Genomic DNA, 14,164 nt, shown 5'->3' with positions numbered 1-14,164 from the left:
TCCACTTTTATTTCCTTTGCTCTTCTCTGTCTCCTTATTTCTGTTCTTCCCCTTTAAGAGATATAAATTTTAATTTATTTTTTCCTTATTTTTCTTTCTCCCTCCGCCTTTTAAATATACATTCTGGTGGCGCTGGTTGATCAGTCACATCATTTCTTTTACTATTTTAGCCATTTTTCAGGCCCTTTTTTTATTTTCATTTATTTTTTTGGTGCTGTAATTGCAGTCTTGTTTTTCCCCAGCTCTCACTATTTTGGTGGGGAAGGGAGGGCAGTGTGGCTTTTACACCTCTAATATTGACAGGCTTTCTGATTCGGTCTATATAGATGTAAATGGTTGGGCTGCTCAGATTTCTGGCCTATTTTAGGTCTATATACACCCCTCCCCCCTTTCTCACTTTCTTCTCCCCTTCCTCAGTGCGGGTGGAATAGGGGAATAGGGGAAGGGGGGCTCAGCGTCTCACCTCTCCTTCAGCTCCCCTCTTACTACCGCCACTCTCCTTCCTCCCGTTCTGCGGCTTGTTCCAGGCTCCGTCTCTCCCCTCTTATTGCTGTAGGGATCCGGGCCGTTTTCTGTGCGATCTGTGCTGCCACCCACTGGTCTCTCTGGGGGGTCTATGCACAGTGTGTCTCTCCGTGCTTGCTGCCACGCTGTCCGGCTCCTAGTTAGCGCTTCTCGCCTCTAAGCACTGTGGGAGTCTGGGGCAGAGCGCCGTGCAGTCTTTGGTGCTGGACGCCGGTCTCTCTGTGGTGCTCTGTACACAGAGCACAGCTTATACTTGTCCAGCGTGTGTCTCTGCAGGCTCCGGCTCCCGCCCTCACCTACGGCGTCTCGTCTCCCTCTCGTGAGGGACGCACTCGCCGCGTCACCCCTTCACAGCCGGGCCGCCGTCTAATCTGCTGGGGAAGTGTGTCTTTTCTCGGCACCTAAGTCTGGGCAGCTGAGGCACGAGTCCCTCTTGCTGGATCTCTCCTGCCTGCTCTGACGGGGCTGCTGTGACGTGCCTCGAATATACACATTTTTTAATATATGATTTATGTTTGTATCAACCAGTGCCTAGCTGTTTTTGTTTTTCGTTTGTCTATATAGCCAAATTGACCTGCATGTTCAGCAGACGGGAGGGGTCATTAAGTAAGAGCGTCACACTACACAATAGTTTAAAAGATATAGCTCAGAAGCCCCATTTCTGTGTGATATATTATACAATATCCTAGTGTCTTGAAAACATATGTCTGGCTAACCATTATAGTACAAGTATATTAGGTGGTTAGAATAACCAACTATTTCAGTGTGTATTTGGTTTTATTAAAATTCGATTTTTAAACACATTTTATTACCTCTTTTTAGCATGTTTTTTTTATTTGCTTCCTGTTTTTTTTGGGTTATGAACCCTCTTAGATGCTAAACTGTAAACATAAAGGGAAAGAACCCTTTGCTTATCTCAAATCTACCACTTTAATCATTGAGAGGTGCCCCACAATTTTTTCAGAAGGGGGTTTCCAGAGAGGGGCGGAGCAAAGCATGGAGATGGACACTTAGGTGACCCAGTATATGCCGGGTCAGTTAAAGTATTATAGATAGACCAAATGTATATAAATAATAATATACAGATGGAGCTGGCCTGGTCTTTGCAGGGGATGGCAGCAGAATCGCCAGCCGCCATCTGATCGGCGAAAGGGGACGCGCGCGCATGGGATGGGGACGCAAGGTGACAGCGCTTCCCCCGGGTCTTGCCGGCAGTCACCCGGGGTCCCCACCGCCTCCCCGCTCCCCCACACAGCCTCCACTAACACTGTCCATCTCCCTGAAGCAGAGACGGACAGGGTTCCCGTCGCCCTGCCGCCCGGAAACTGAGACGCGCTTGCGTGTGAGACGCACGCACATCTCAGTCAGATGGAGCGCCTCACCGCTGGCGGATTGCCAGCAGAGACAATCAAGATGGAAGCATGGCTCCGTCTGTATATATATATATATATATATATATATATATACAGTATATACACACACACACACAACAGCAGTGTAGACCCCTGGGCATAGCAATGTATTGGGGCCCCTACCGATCCGCCAGCGGTAGGGGTGGGGGAAGCTTTGATGTCCTGCGGGTGGTAGGGGGTATTATATCAACCGCTCAGCATGTAGGGTCTGGATCAGTAATTTCCACTAATTACCCCTTTACTGAACAGATGGTGGGAGAAGGGGGCATTGGGCTGAATGAAGGGGTCCTGATAAATTACTTCCAGGGTGGTAGAGGATGTTTAATACGCAGAGGAGGGGTGTATAGTGGAGTGGGCTTATTATTCATAATTTTCTGGTGGGAGGACAGCAGTAGCGCACGCAGGGGGGGTTTCTGAGTCCCAGAAACCCCCCCCAGGAGTATAAGGACCTAGGCTGAAAGCTGAGGGTCTCCTCTTTCCATGGGTACAAGAATTAAAAAAATCGGCCCTTAGGAACCGGAGATATCTGACTTAAAAGCAGTGGTCCCCATCCAAGCCTGTTAATTGCTCTTCCCAGTCAGATATTTCAGGTTGTGTCTGACTTATGCCCCTTTCAGACCGCACTTTGGAAACGGTATATTGCCGTTTTTTTACCGTTTTAAAACGGTAATCTGTGCGGTCTGAAAGGTGCAGATCCAATTAACCGGTTTGAAAATACCGTTTTTTCAAACCGGTTAAAATGCAGGGTCCTACCCGTTTCAGACCCGGTATTTTGGGATCAAAATCGGGTCTGAAACGGTATTTAGGACCCAGCCAATGAGCTGGGTCCTAAATTCAGCGCAGTGAATATTTAATGAGCGCTCATTAAATATTCACAGCACTGGAGCCGCCCCGCGCCCCCCGCGCGCGTCGACCCCCCCGCGCGTGTCGACCCACCCCCCGCGCGTGTCGACCCACCCCCCGTGCAGCCGGTACCTCCGTTGTGAATCCCGGCAGTGCAGTATGGTCGGAAGCACTCGTAAAAAAAAGTGTCTTTCAGAAAATGGCTGCCCCATAGGAAAACCCGTTTAAAAAAACTGTCTTTCGTATGGGGGCAGCCATTTTCCAAAAGTCACTTTTCTTATAAGAAAAATGACTTTCGGAAAATGGCTACCCCCATACGAAAGACAGTTTTTTAAAACAGGTTTTCCTATGGGGCAGCCATTTTCTGAAAGACACTTTTTTTCATAAGTGCTTCCAACCATACTGCAGTGCCGGGATCTGCAACCGAACTCAGGTACCGGCTGCACGGAGGGGAGGACGAGGAGGGGAGGGGGGGACGAGGGGGGGAGGGGGGGACTGCACGGAGGGGAGGGGCAGCACGGAGGGGAGGGGGGGACGGGGGGAGGGGGGGCGCTGATGGCTGCACTGGCTTTGACCCTGTATTTGGAAAGTTTCCAAAAACGGGTCTGCCAGTGTCAAAAAATCGGCACTTAAACGGTAATATACCGTTTAAGAGGTGCGGTGTGAAAGGGGTTTTACCTGGCAGACCCGTTTTTTAAAACGTTTTCAAATACAGGGTCAAAGCCAGTTATGCGGTCTGAAAGCAGCATTAGAGTTTTTCTGAGGGTATATTCCAAAAGCTGGGACTCTCCCCCTTTGATGGACACTAGTAGTTTGTCTCTACTGTTCCCACAACCAGAGATATCAGCCTTCCAGCAGCTGGTTACTGCTCCAGCTCCACACACCTGGTATGTAGTTCTGTATTCTCGTTGGCAGATTGCTCTGCCTGCTGAACTCTGATCCCCTAGTGCCCAATAACATTTGGTAGGTGGGATTAACTAGTTTTTTAATTCCAATTAAAATCTAAGAAATCTATTTCTGGGAACTGGAGATATCTGCAGTCAAGCAAGCTGTCCTCCCACCAGAAAATTATGAATAATAAGCCCACTCCACTATACACCCCTCCTCTGCGTATTAAACCTCCTCTACCACCCTGGAAGTTATGTATCAGTGCCCCTTTATTCAGCCCAATGCCCCCTTCTACCACCCCATCTCCCACCATCTGTGCAGTAAAGGGGTAATTAGTGGAAATTACTGATCCAGGCCCTACATGCTGAGCGGTTGATATAATACCCCCTACCACCCACGGGACATCAATGCTTCCTCCACCCCTACCACTGGAGGATCGGTAGGGGCCACAATACATTGCTATGCCCAGGGGCCTACACTGCTGTTGACGCCCCTGTATATATATATATATATATTTATTATTTATATACATTTGGTCTATCTATAATACTTGACTGACCTGGCATATACTGGGTAACCTAAGTGTCCATCTCCGGAAACCCCCTTCTGAAAATCCTGCGTTTGCCCCTGGACAGCTTGCTTGACTGCAGATATCTCCAGTTCCCGGAAATAGATTTCTTAGATTTTAATGGAATTAAAAACTAGAGAATCCCACCTACCAAGGGGCTTTGTTGCGCTCGCCATGCTGTCTGGGTCCGGTCAGCCGGGATCCCGACGTCGGGATAATGACTGTCGGACCCCTATACCACACCCGTTGTGACACCCCCTAGAAATAGAGTGTAGGTGCAATATTTTTGTAACCAAACTGGCAAATGTTACAGAGCATAAGTGCATATGGGTAAATGTGAGCGAGAGCTTACTCTGCAGCAGTGTACGTCATTCTAACAGGTCTTTCTGTTTTAGGAGCAGTTACGTCATTTCTATATTTGTCAAATGCAACTTCTGAATATTCCCATCTACATAAGTTCCCACACTGGCAGCTGAGGACGTCGGGAAAATCCCTTTTATTTGCGCCAGGGAACATGGCACAGCACAGTATATAGGGCAGGCATTAAATGAAATGCATAACGGGCAGTAACGGTGGTTAGGGCGGTGTAGCAGCGGGGTCAGAAACACGTAACACCCGCTGCTGTCTTAGTCACGGCCCTTTAGGGTGACACACAGCCAGCAAGGACTTGTGCAGAAAAAAAACAGTCAGTGTGGACTGGAGTGGATGATGTGATTCCTCTCGCGAGACTCCGGGGTCCCCCCTCCCGGCACACACACACACACACACACACATACAGTCACACAACACACACACACACACACAAAGTAACGCTCCGCCAGCAGCAGCCGCCTGGCTCCGCCCCCCCATTCGCCGCAGCCACCGCCTGCCTGTGAGTGTGGGCGCCGCCGCCGTGTTTACCGGAGCAGTGATTTGTCTAACGGAGCCGCCGCCGTGTCAGAGATAGCCGCGGTGTGCCCGCCCCTCTCCGTGCCTGTGCAACGGGCTCGCAGCCCCGCATTTGCCCTGTGTTGTTGATTTGACCCATTCACTGTGTTAGTGGATAAGTACACCGGCTCCGTGCTACCGGGGTTCTTTATCGTGTGCTACGGGGCGGCATGCTGTGAGGATGCGATGGCGCCCTGAGAGCCGGTGCCGGGAGGAGGACAAAGGCGGTGTGTACGGTGTGAGGGAGGATACCACGCCGCGGGCTCCAGCATGAACAGCTCCGGCATCAGCAGCAGCAGCCACCCCAGCAGCAGCAGCGTCACAGCCACATGCACCATGGCCACAGCCGCAGGCAGCAGCGACGGCGGCAGCACCGGAGAGGGGGTGGAGGATGCGGCCAAGGACTCGGCAGACATCGCTGCCTTCTACAGATCTGGTGAGCGCTCGGGGAGGGGCGGACGTACACTCAGCAATGGCTGCTGTCATGGTGGCCGGGGTGGGGGGACCTGCTCATCTCACTCATATATACTCGGCTCTCGGTGCCTGCTGCTGCTGTATTATTATGTTAGGCTGCCTTCGTCACAAGCGCTTCTCCGTGTTGCTGCTGCTGCTGCAGCAGCAGCAGCTGTGATCGGCACTATTCCATTAATACAGGGGGGGCTCCTGCTTCACAAATCAGGGCCCCAATTGCTATGGCGTTCCTCGCAGAAAGGTGTATGGCTTGTCATGATGTCATGGCTGAGACCACACAATACATTACACAGCGCTGACTTGCTGCTGGCAGGGAAACTCAGTACTATACATTCATTTGGTGACATTGTTTCCTGTAGCCACTTGGCATTTGTATCAATGTTTTAGCTGAAAGCTCGGTGTTTACATTAGCAACCACTGCTCAGCCGTGTCCTGTGTGATAAGTGCCACAATGCAGTGTGGAATGTGTGTGCCGCACATGTACACATGCCTTTTATAGAAGCAAGCCTTCCAATACTCAGCTGTTTGCAATCCTTAGGAGTCCGCCTTGTCCTGTATTAAGCTTCTAGCATGTTTTGCCTCATATGATAAATATTTCCTTTTGGTGTTTTGTAGGATGTTAAGCAGCCACAAGTTAATGTTTTGCATGCTCAAAAAGACAAACAACTAAAAGGAATCATTGTGGTTTTAATTTTGAGTATTATAAGTTTGACAAGTGACAATTGAATAAGGTTTGAAGGATGTTTGGTCAAAACAGTAGATCTAGCTAATATTTGAGCCACAATAATATTGGTGTGTCTCATATTGTTGTCCTCCACTTCCTGATGTATTTTGCTTGTTCAGGGCAAAGGGACCATGTGAGCTTGTATGTCTCCATGTCAGTATTTGGAAGTTAGCTCAAAGTACTACTACTTTCTTTTCATTTCCTATAAATCAATATTATAATTGTATACCCTCGCTGGTGCTCTTCTCCCATGTGTTTTTTTTATTTTTTTTAATGTTGTCATTCCCCCAGTCTAGACTTTTTTTTTTTTTTTCCGGTGTGGGGTAGGGTTACCTTTTGGGATTTGCTTTATTATATGAAAAGCCATTGAATTTGCATATTATTTCCTCTATATAACATTACTCATCAATTAAAAAAAATTTGCTTAAAGTATCAAATTATTTTATAAAGTTCAACATTTATATTTGAGATTTAAAATAATCCTTATTGAAAATAGCAAATATGTGAGATTTTTGTTTTATGTAACCGCAGCTGTCAATATGGTGGCTTGTAGCCTAAATATGGTACTCCAAAGCACATTCCTGTGTAAAGTTCTAAATCTTGATCCAGGTTGACCCTGTTGGCCATAGGTCAGAGAGAACACTTTGATCCTTAAGTAAAAAAGGCAGGAAATGGCATAACATTTTTTTTTTTAATTCAAACCAAAAAATTTTTTATGGAAGTAATTGCTTAAAAGCAAATTGGTTTTAACATTGTCATTCATTTTGTTTGTTTATTTTTTATAATAAAGATATTAAGATCTCCACTTGTTTTTTAAAAATCCAATGTGTCATTTTATTAATAAATATAAGGTCAGTCAGACTTTGCCATTCAGCATTTAGGAAAAAGCTCTTTCTCGTCTTATTCAAAAGTTAGAATATGATAGGTGGCATATAATCACATAATTACCATCAATCTAGAGACAAATGTTCAACCTGAAAACTTAAATATACCCCCCTCCCCCAATACAAGCTTCAATAGCCCCCCAAATTTCCCAAAATGCCCTTAAGGTGGCCATACACACACAGATTTATCTGCAGATGCTGGAACAAAAACATGGTTATTGATGAGAGCAAATGACAGTTGACCATTTGCTTGGAAATGCTGGAAAACTGACAAACTGTCACTCATCCATAACCATGTTTTTGTTCCAAGCAGCCAGATCTGAAGATAAATCTTACTAGTGTATGGGCACCTTAAGAGTTCCACATATTTCATAAGACAAACACACATGCTCCTCCAATGTTCATAGGACCCAGCCACATGCCTATTTTCTACACACAACGCATACCTTGTAACCCCCCAAAATTTATCATATTAGCTTTTTGCTGTAAACATAGCCAAGAGGGATCCAATAGAATCCCACCCAGTGTCGCCCTTGGTTTGTGCATGATCTCCTCGTAAACCTGAAAATCCTTGCAAAATATGATGTTTTATGCATTCCACTCAAGGAGGGAATTTTCAGAGATATTCATGTTCCCTGTTGTGTAGACTGTAATTTTCTTATTGTATTGTGAGTTGGATATTACCAATGTGCTCAGACAACGTCTCTCTAGGAAAAAACCATGTCAGTGGTAATCACACTGCTACCGTAATAATGTATATGTGAGTGTGGTCAGATGCACCTTCGCCAAGCAATAGTATATTGTTTTTTTGTTCTGGACCAATAGAGGACTCCCTCTTTCCATCCGTAACCGCCTGTTACTGATTCCGCCCATTGCGCAGTGGGTCTTATCACTAAATTAGGCAACTTAAGCAGGAGGTGGGTTGTTCCACAATGGGATAACTTTGGAGACCATTGTATATATGCAAATATACCACACATGGGGCCAATGGTTTTTCCAAAAGCTGTTTAATTTGCTTTTGATATAAGAATTGCTACACAATGTTTGTACTGATGAGCTACAAGTGTAGTGTGTTAATATCCGATAACATATATGCAATTACATGCAGTAGCTAAACAATTTAATGCAAATATAAAAATGTTGGAAACTGTTCAAGTGCCTGTGTTGATGAACCAAGCTCACTTCTCATACAGTACTGCACTTAAGGTACCCACACACAGATATTCGATCCAATCCAGTGTCTATCCAATTTCCCTTGAAATCCAAAACACCCCTGATCATACCCATAAACAGAACAATTGAAATGATTTGAGGGTTAGCTGTGCTGTTTAACAACCCAGCGAACACTCCAAATAATCTACCACCTCATTGCCACATCGTTCAGCATGCGTTCACACGGAGCGATGAGGACAAATTGTGTCCAATGGATCATTCAGCTTTCCACATGCTGAAAGGATAAGCATGCTCAGTGTACAAGTTGTGGGCACCCTCATTGGATCGTGATCATTCCCACACACAGTAATTTTTAAATGCTTGGTTGTTCCGTTGTACCTTGAGTGGGCACCTTCACACACTAGCATTTCCGTGTGTACTTTCTGATGAAACTGCATTTTTTAAGCAAGTTTAAATCTTAGCAAACAATGGGGTTGATGTGTCAAGCAGTGAAATGGGTGGACCAATGGAGAAGTTTCTCATAACAGCCAGTCAGCATCTACCTATTATATAGAATGCATATGATAAATGCTTCCTCATATCTGATTAGTTGCTGTGAATAGTTTCTCTACTGATCCCCCTTCTTCCACTGTTTCAAAACTTCAGTGTTTTTAATAAAGTATTTTTTAAGTTATTGGCTAATTTTACTGCATATAGCATCTATTTAAATTTGAGATGTACAATGTGTCTGTCCAGATGGAGCACAGATGAGCTGGCTGCAGTGCATTTGTTTAGACCTCTTTACTTGCTGGCAGTGTTTTCACTCGCATGCATTTTAGAGACGTTTTCTCTCCCTTTTCAAATGCTTACAGGCTCCACCATAGGATCACTAGATCTGGGTACTGGGCCAGTTCTGTCACTTATTGTAAACTTCTCTTCACCCACAGCTGCTATACTGGATAGCTGCTATTGGTCTTATTAACAAGCTGCTCTCTGCCTTACAGTACTTGTTAAAACTTTCTGGGGTGTATTCAATGGCAGGGAGAGCTGTGACAGCAAGCAGTGCTGTCTACTCACTGTCACAGCTCGCCCTGTCAGTATTCGACTGCCCCCCCCCCCCCCTGCATATGCTGATTCCCACTCGCTTCGTGTTTGGAGCGAAGGGGAATCGTCGTATGCGGCTGCAGAAACAGCGAGACTCGCAGCTTGTTTTCTGCGATCCCCACCATTTAACCCCCTCGCTGGCCTCATGGAGTACGGGCCTCTAACTCTATATTTTCTGCTGCCAGTAGCTCAGCAATTTGTTTCTCACTGCTACCCTTCAGACATGGGATGCTGACACTTCAGGACTCTCTTTTAACTTCGCCAAGCTGACCTGTATTCTCTTCTCATCTTTCTTGCTGGCCTTTCTACAGGTATCTTTTGGCAGGGGTCCCTTTTTATAGCTACTCCTGCTCCAATTCACACTGGCAGGAGATTTCTCCTGTAAGGCATACTGGGGCAGATGTATTAAGCTTTAACAAGAGATAAATACAAGGGTGATAAGAGATAAACGTCCAGCCAATCACCTGGTAACTGCCATGTTACAGGTTGTGTTTGAAAAAAGTCAGTAAGGAGCTGATTGGCTGGATGTTTATCTCTCCTTATCACCCTTGCATTTATCTCTTAATACATCTGCTCCATTTTTCCTAATCGCATCTAGTGTTCATTCTAGCACCCGTCGTCTTTGAAAACCCATGCAGCTCCTCTTCCCTGCTTGGCGTGTCACTGTCTGCTGTGGTTTTTCTAGCACAGGTCTGGTTTGCATATCAGTGCTGATATACAGACCACACTGTGCTAGAAGCACTACAGCAGACAGCGACACTCCAGGCAGGGAAGAGGAACTGGATGGGTTTTCAAAGATGGCGAGTGCTAGAATGAACACTACGCATCAGTGACTGCTGAAAAAATGTGGTACTTGGTATCATCCTGGTGGCACCATCTTTCTAAAGGATTGCTAGGTGGCACTGCCATTGTGGTTAGTCCATCTACAGAGCCTACCACAGTAGGTTTTTTTTTTTTAAGAAGATACAAAAAAACTGAAATGAAAACTCTGTCCAAAAATGTGTGTATTATTGGTACACAAAGTCTATACCACTTTTGAGCATTTTTTTTTTTACCCCCCAATAAATTGCAGCACCTTCCCCAGTGGTGCTTCCAACCTGTATTCCATACTATATATACATGTCTATAGAGTGTAAGCTTGCGAGCAGGGCCCTCCTACCGCTGTCGGTTTGTTACTATCCAGTTTGATTTGTCACGGAACGGAATTTGATGCGATATATAAGAAACTATAAATAAATAAATGTACAGAAGTGTTATTATAACTTATTGCAGTTATGCCACACAGTCCTTCTTGGTATGCTAGGTCCCATGTGACATGGTTGAGCCAAGCATCTTTTTGCTGGAATGTGACCAAACTGAATCACAAGACTGCACTGATTAAGCTGATATGTGACACTTGTATATCTGTGTCGATATGTATATGAAGTGTTATGTTGTATTGACAAAGTTCCATTGTGCTTTATCTGCTACTGTATATATTTACTGTTTATACTTATTCATTGATTCCTATTTGGTTAAAGTCACAGCCTGGGGTATCTGGTACAGATTGGTGTGTTCCTGCGAATTATACCCCTTTTACACCAGAGTTTGGACCCGGGATATTGCCTCTCCAGTCAGGGGCAGGGCATGGTGTAAAATGGGCTGAAAAAAAATAACACGGGTACTGTTCCCCGGGAATCTGACCCGGCAAATGTTCAGGGTCGGACACGGGGCTTATCCGGGGCTCAGGGTGGTGTAAATGGTCATTATCCGGGTTATTTGGCAGGGAGAAGGCCGCAAAGAACTGATTGGTGCTTCTGCGGCTTTGGCAGATAGTATCATCTGCCGGAGACCCGCACATGGAGCAGCGCAGCAGCAGCAGAGTTACCACGCTGTGTGCAGACTGTGCCCTACACTACAGCAACAGTCTGTGCTGGAAGCACTCTCCACAGTGAGTTTACAGCCTCATCTGCAGGAACACACGCTGGCTGTCACACAGTGTGTCCCAGTGTGTTACAAGTTTGTATTCATACGCATCTTCATCTTTCTTTATGAGAATACATTACATCTATAAAGATTCCAATGTATGATGATTTTATGCATATTTTCAGCTTAATAAATCAAAAAAACTTGAGGAGTGTCATGTTCCATTTGTTGTGACCTCATCAACAGGCCAAAAATCCATTTTTTAATGACAGCAGCAAGGAAAGGCAGGGCTGATCCGTTCTCAGTGTAAAAGGGCATTACCCGGGAATAACCTGGATTGAAGTGCAGTGTAAATGGGGTCTAAGGCAGGGCATGCCCTGGTAATTTCCCGGGTTCAATTTCCCGGGGTCCTACCCGGCATTCTGGTGTAAAAGTGGTATAATGGGCACACACAGAGTGATATTCCGGCATTTTCTGAGCAACTTTACAAAATGTCACTAAATTTCTCAGAAAATGCCTGAATATCGCAGTGTGTGTGTCTGTATCTGCCGCCAATTAATAACCGCACACAGGTTATCAATCAGCCGGGGCCAGTGTTCTCAGTGCAGAACACTGCCCCTGACATTGCTCATCACACATCACTGTGCAATGCAATGTGCTGAGAGTCCTGAATGATGTAGAATTGCTCAGAAATTCATGTCGCTACATATGTAGGGCCCATAAAACACAACATGGTGTATTGAGGCTAGGTACATACACAATAGAAATATATAATATATACTTAAATTGTTAAGGAAACTTGGGGACCTGGAATCGAACAAATTTTTTTTTTTTTTATCAAGTGTACCCCAACAAAGAGAATCTTCCTCCTTTTAAAGCCAGCCTGTTTGTGTCCTTCTAGGCCTCATAAATCAAGAACATCTATTTTAAATCAAGTGTGCCCCAACAAAGTTTATTCCTCCTATTTAAAGCCTTCTAGGCCTCTTATTTCAAATCCAGTCTAGGATAGCCTAGAAAGGACAACAAATAAAGCGTGCCAGGGTTACTATTACACAAACCAGCATTGGGGTCGATTCAATCCAAACAATAGGCCTTATTTTGGTTCATTCTTTCTGACAAAATCCTTCTTAGATGGACAAAACCATGTGCACTGCAGGGGGGGGCAGATGTAACATGTGCAGAGAGAATTAGATTTGGGTGAGTAATTTTGCTTCTGTGCAGGGAAAATACTGACTGCTTTATTTTTACACTGCAATATAGATCTCACTTTGAAGTAAAATCCCACCCAAATCTAATTCTCTCTGCACAAGTAACACCTGCCCCACCTGCAGTGCACATGGTTTTGCCCATCTAAGAAGGATTTTGTCAGAAAGAATGAACCAAAATAAGGCCCAATGAGAGGGAGCTCTCTGTGCTATTCTAATCACACATTACTACATTCAAAATGTTGGTACTTGCCGGTATTTAGTCACATGTACCGTAATTTTCAGACAAGTGCCCGTGGCAATGCGGTTTGCGCCGAGCTAGGGCACAGAACAACATCACCGCCCTAGTTTTGTCAAAGTTTTGCTTGCACCCCAGGATGGGTGCTGCCAGAAATCCACTAGTCACAAACATGAGTAGAATCTACCGCATTGTGTTCTTGTGCTCAATTCCAGGTTCACTGGTTTCCTTACACAATCCAAACATATATTATATATCCCTAGTGTGTGCGCCCCTATCCTTCTTACACCAGGGCTCGACAAATCCCGGGCGCCAGGTCACCACGGCAACCAGATTCTGCTTCCTGGCAACCAGATTTTTTTTTTTTTTTTTTTTTATGGAGGAAGCAGAATCTGGCCGTGGCAGCCCGGCCTCCCCCATAGACAGCCCACCACAGCAGCCCGGCCTCCCCCGCAAACAAACTCCAGCAGGCAGCAGCCCGGCCACCCCCGCAGGGCCCGCACACAAGTCTAGTGTTCGCTGCGCCGTGCCCGGTTTTTAAGTTACTAATGCGCCCTCCTCGGACTGCTGACACGTCGCCTCTGTTCAACAGAGACCTCAGCGGTGTTTCAGCGCAGTGGAGGGATTGCTGACAGCTGCTCTCAGCAGAGGGAGAGGCATAGTTGACTACTCTCCTGCATTCTGCAGGATACTCCCTGAATTAGCAGCAATCTCCCTCTCTCCCTCATTAGTCTAGCAATCTCCCTCATTTCACCTGGGGGGGGGGGGGGGGGGGGGCATTATATCCATGGCACTGCTGGGGGGGCATTATATCCATGGCACTGCTGGGGGGGCGGCATTATATCCATGGCACTGCTGTGGGGGTGACATTATATCCATAGCACTGCTGAGGGCATTATATCTGTGGAACTACTGGCAGCATGGCATGCTGGGGGCATTTATCTATGGCATGCTGGGGGGCATTTATCTATGGCATTTTATCTGTATGCCTGCTGGGGGCATTATATCTGTGACACTACTGGGGGCATTCTATCTGTGGCACTATTGGTAGCATGGCACTACTGGGGGGCATTTTTTTTCTATGGCACTCGTGGGGGGGGGGGGGTGTTTGAAATTTGTGTTGCCAGTTCAAATGCCCTCCCGATTAAAAAAAATTTGAACAGCACCCTGCCCTAAAAAATATCCTATAGTGAACACTACAAGCCCCAGCAGGCGGCCACCCCCACACACAGCCCCAGCAGGTAGCATCCCGGCCTCCAGTGCACACAGCCACAGCAGCCCGGTTACTCCCACACAAAGCCGCAGCAGGTCCAGCTCC

General features: G+C 46.0%; 1 protein-coding gene and 1 long non-coding RNA gene across 7 annotated transcripts in view; one reads left to right on the top strand and one right to left on the bottom strand.

Moving 5' to 3' along the window:
- Positions 1 to 4,914, bottom strand: part of LOC146079596 (uncharacterized) — a 40,833-nt gene extending 35,919 nt beyond the window's left edge. The window contains exon 1 of the long non-coding RNA XR_014474631.1: positions 4,589 to 4,914. This is a non-coding gene — a long non-coding RNA (uncharacterized LOC146079596). The remainder of the gene's footprint in view (positions 1 to 4,588) is intronic.
- An 89-nt stretch (positions 4,915 to 5,003) lies between these two features.
- TRIO (trio Rho guanine nucleotide exchange factor) overlaps positions 5,004 to 14,164 on the top strand; it is a 270,904-nt gene continuing 261,743 nt past the window's right edge. For 5 of the 6 annotated variants that reach the window (XR_014474954.1, XM_083188252.1, XM_083188251.1 and 2 more), the window contains exon 1: positions 5,004 to 5,599. Coding sequence is in view for 5 of the 6 variants with exons in the window: in XM_083188252.1 (XP_083044378.1) it covers positions 5,434 to 5,599 (166 nt within the window). In the remaining variant the exon portion in view is untranslated. The remainder of the gene's footprint in view (positions 5,600 to 14,164) is intronic. The other variant, XM_083188253.1, reaches the window with a different exon arrangement.

Source organism: Crinia signifera, chromosome 5 (genome assembly GCF_055691185.1).
Source record: "Crinia signifera chromosome 5, ASM5569118v1, whole genome shotgun sequence".
In the NCBI taxonomy this organism is placed as follows: Eukaryota; Metazoa; Chordata; class Amphibia; order Anura; family Myobatrachidae; genus Crinia; species Crinia signifera.
This window is presented reverse-complemented; position numbering and strand designations above follow the sequence as displayed.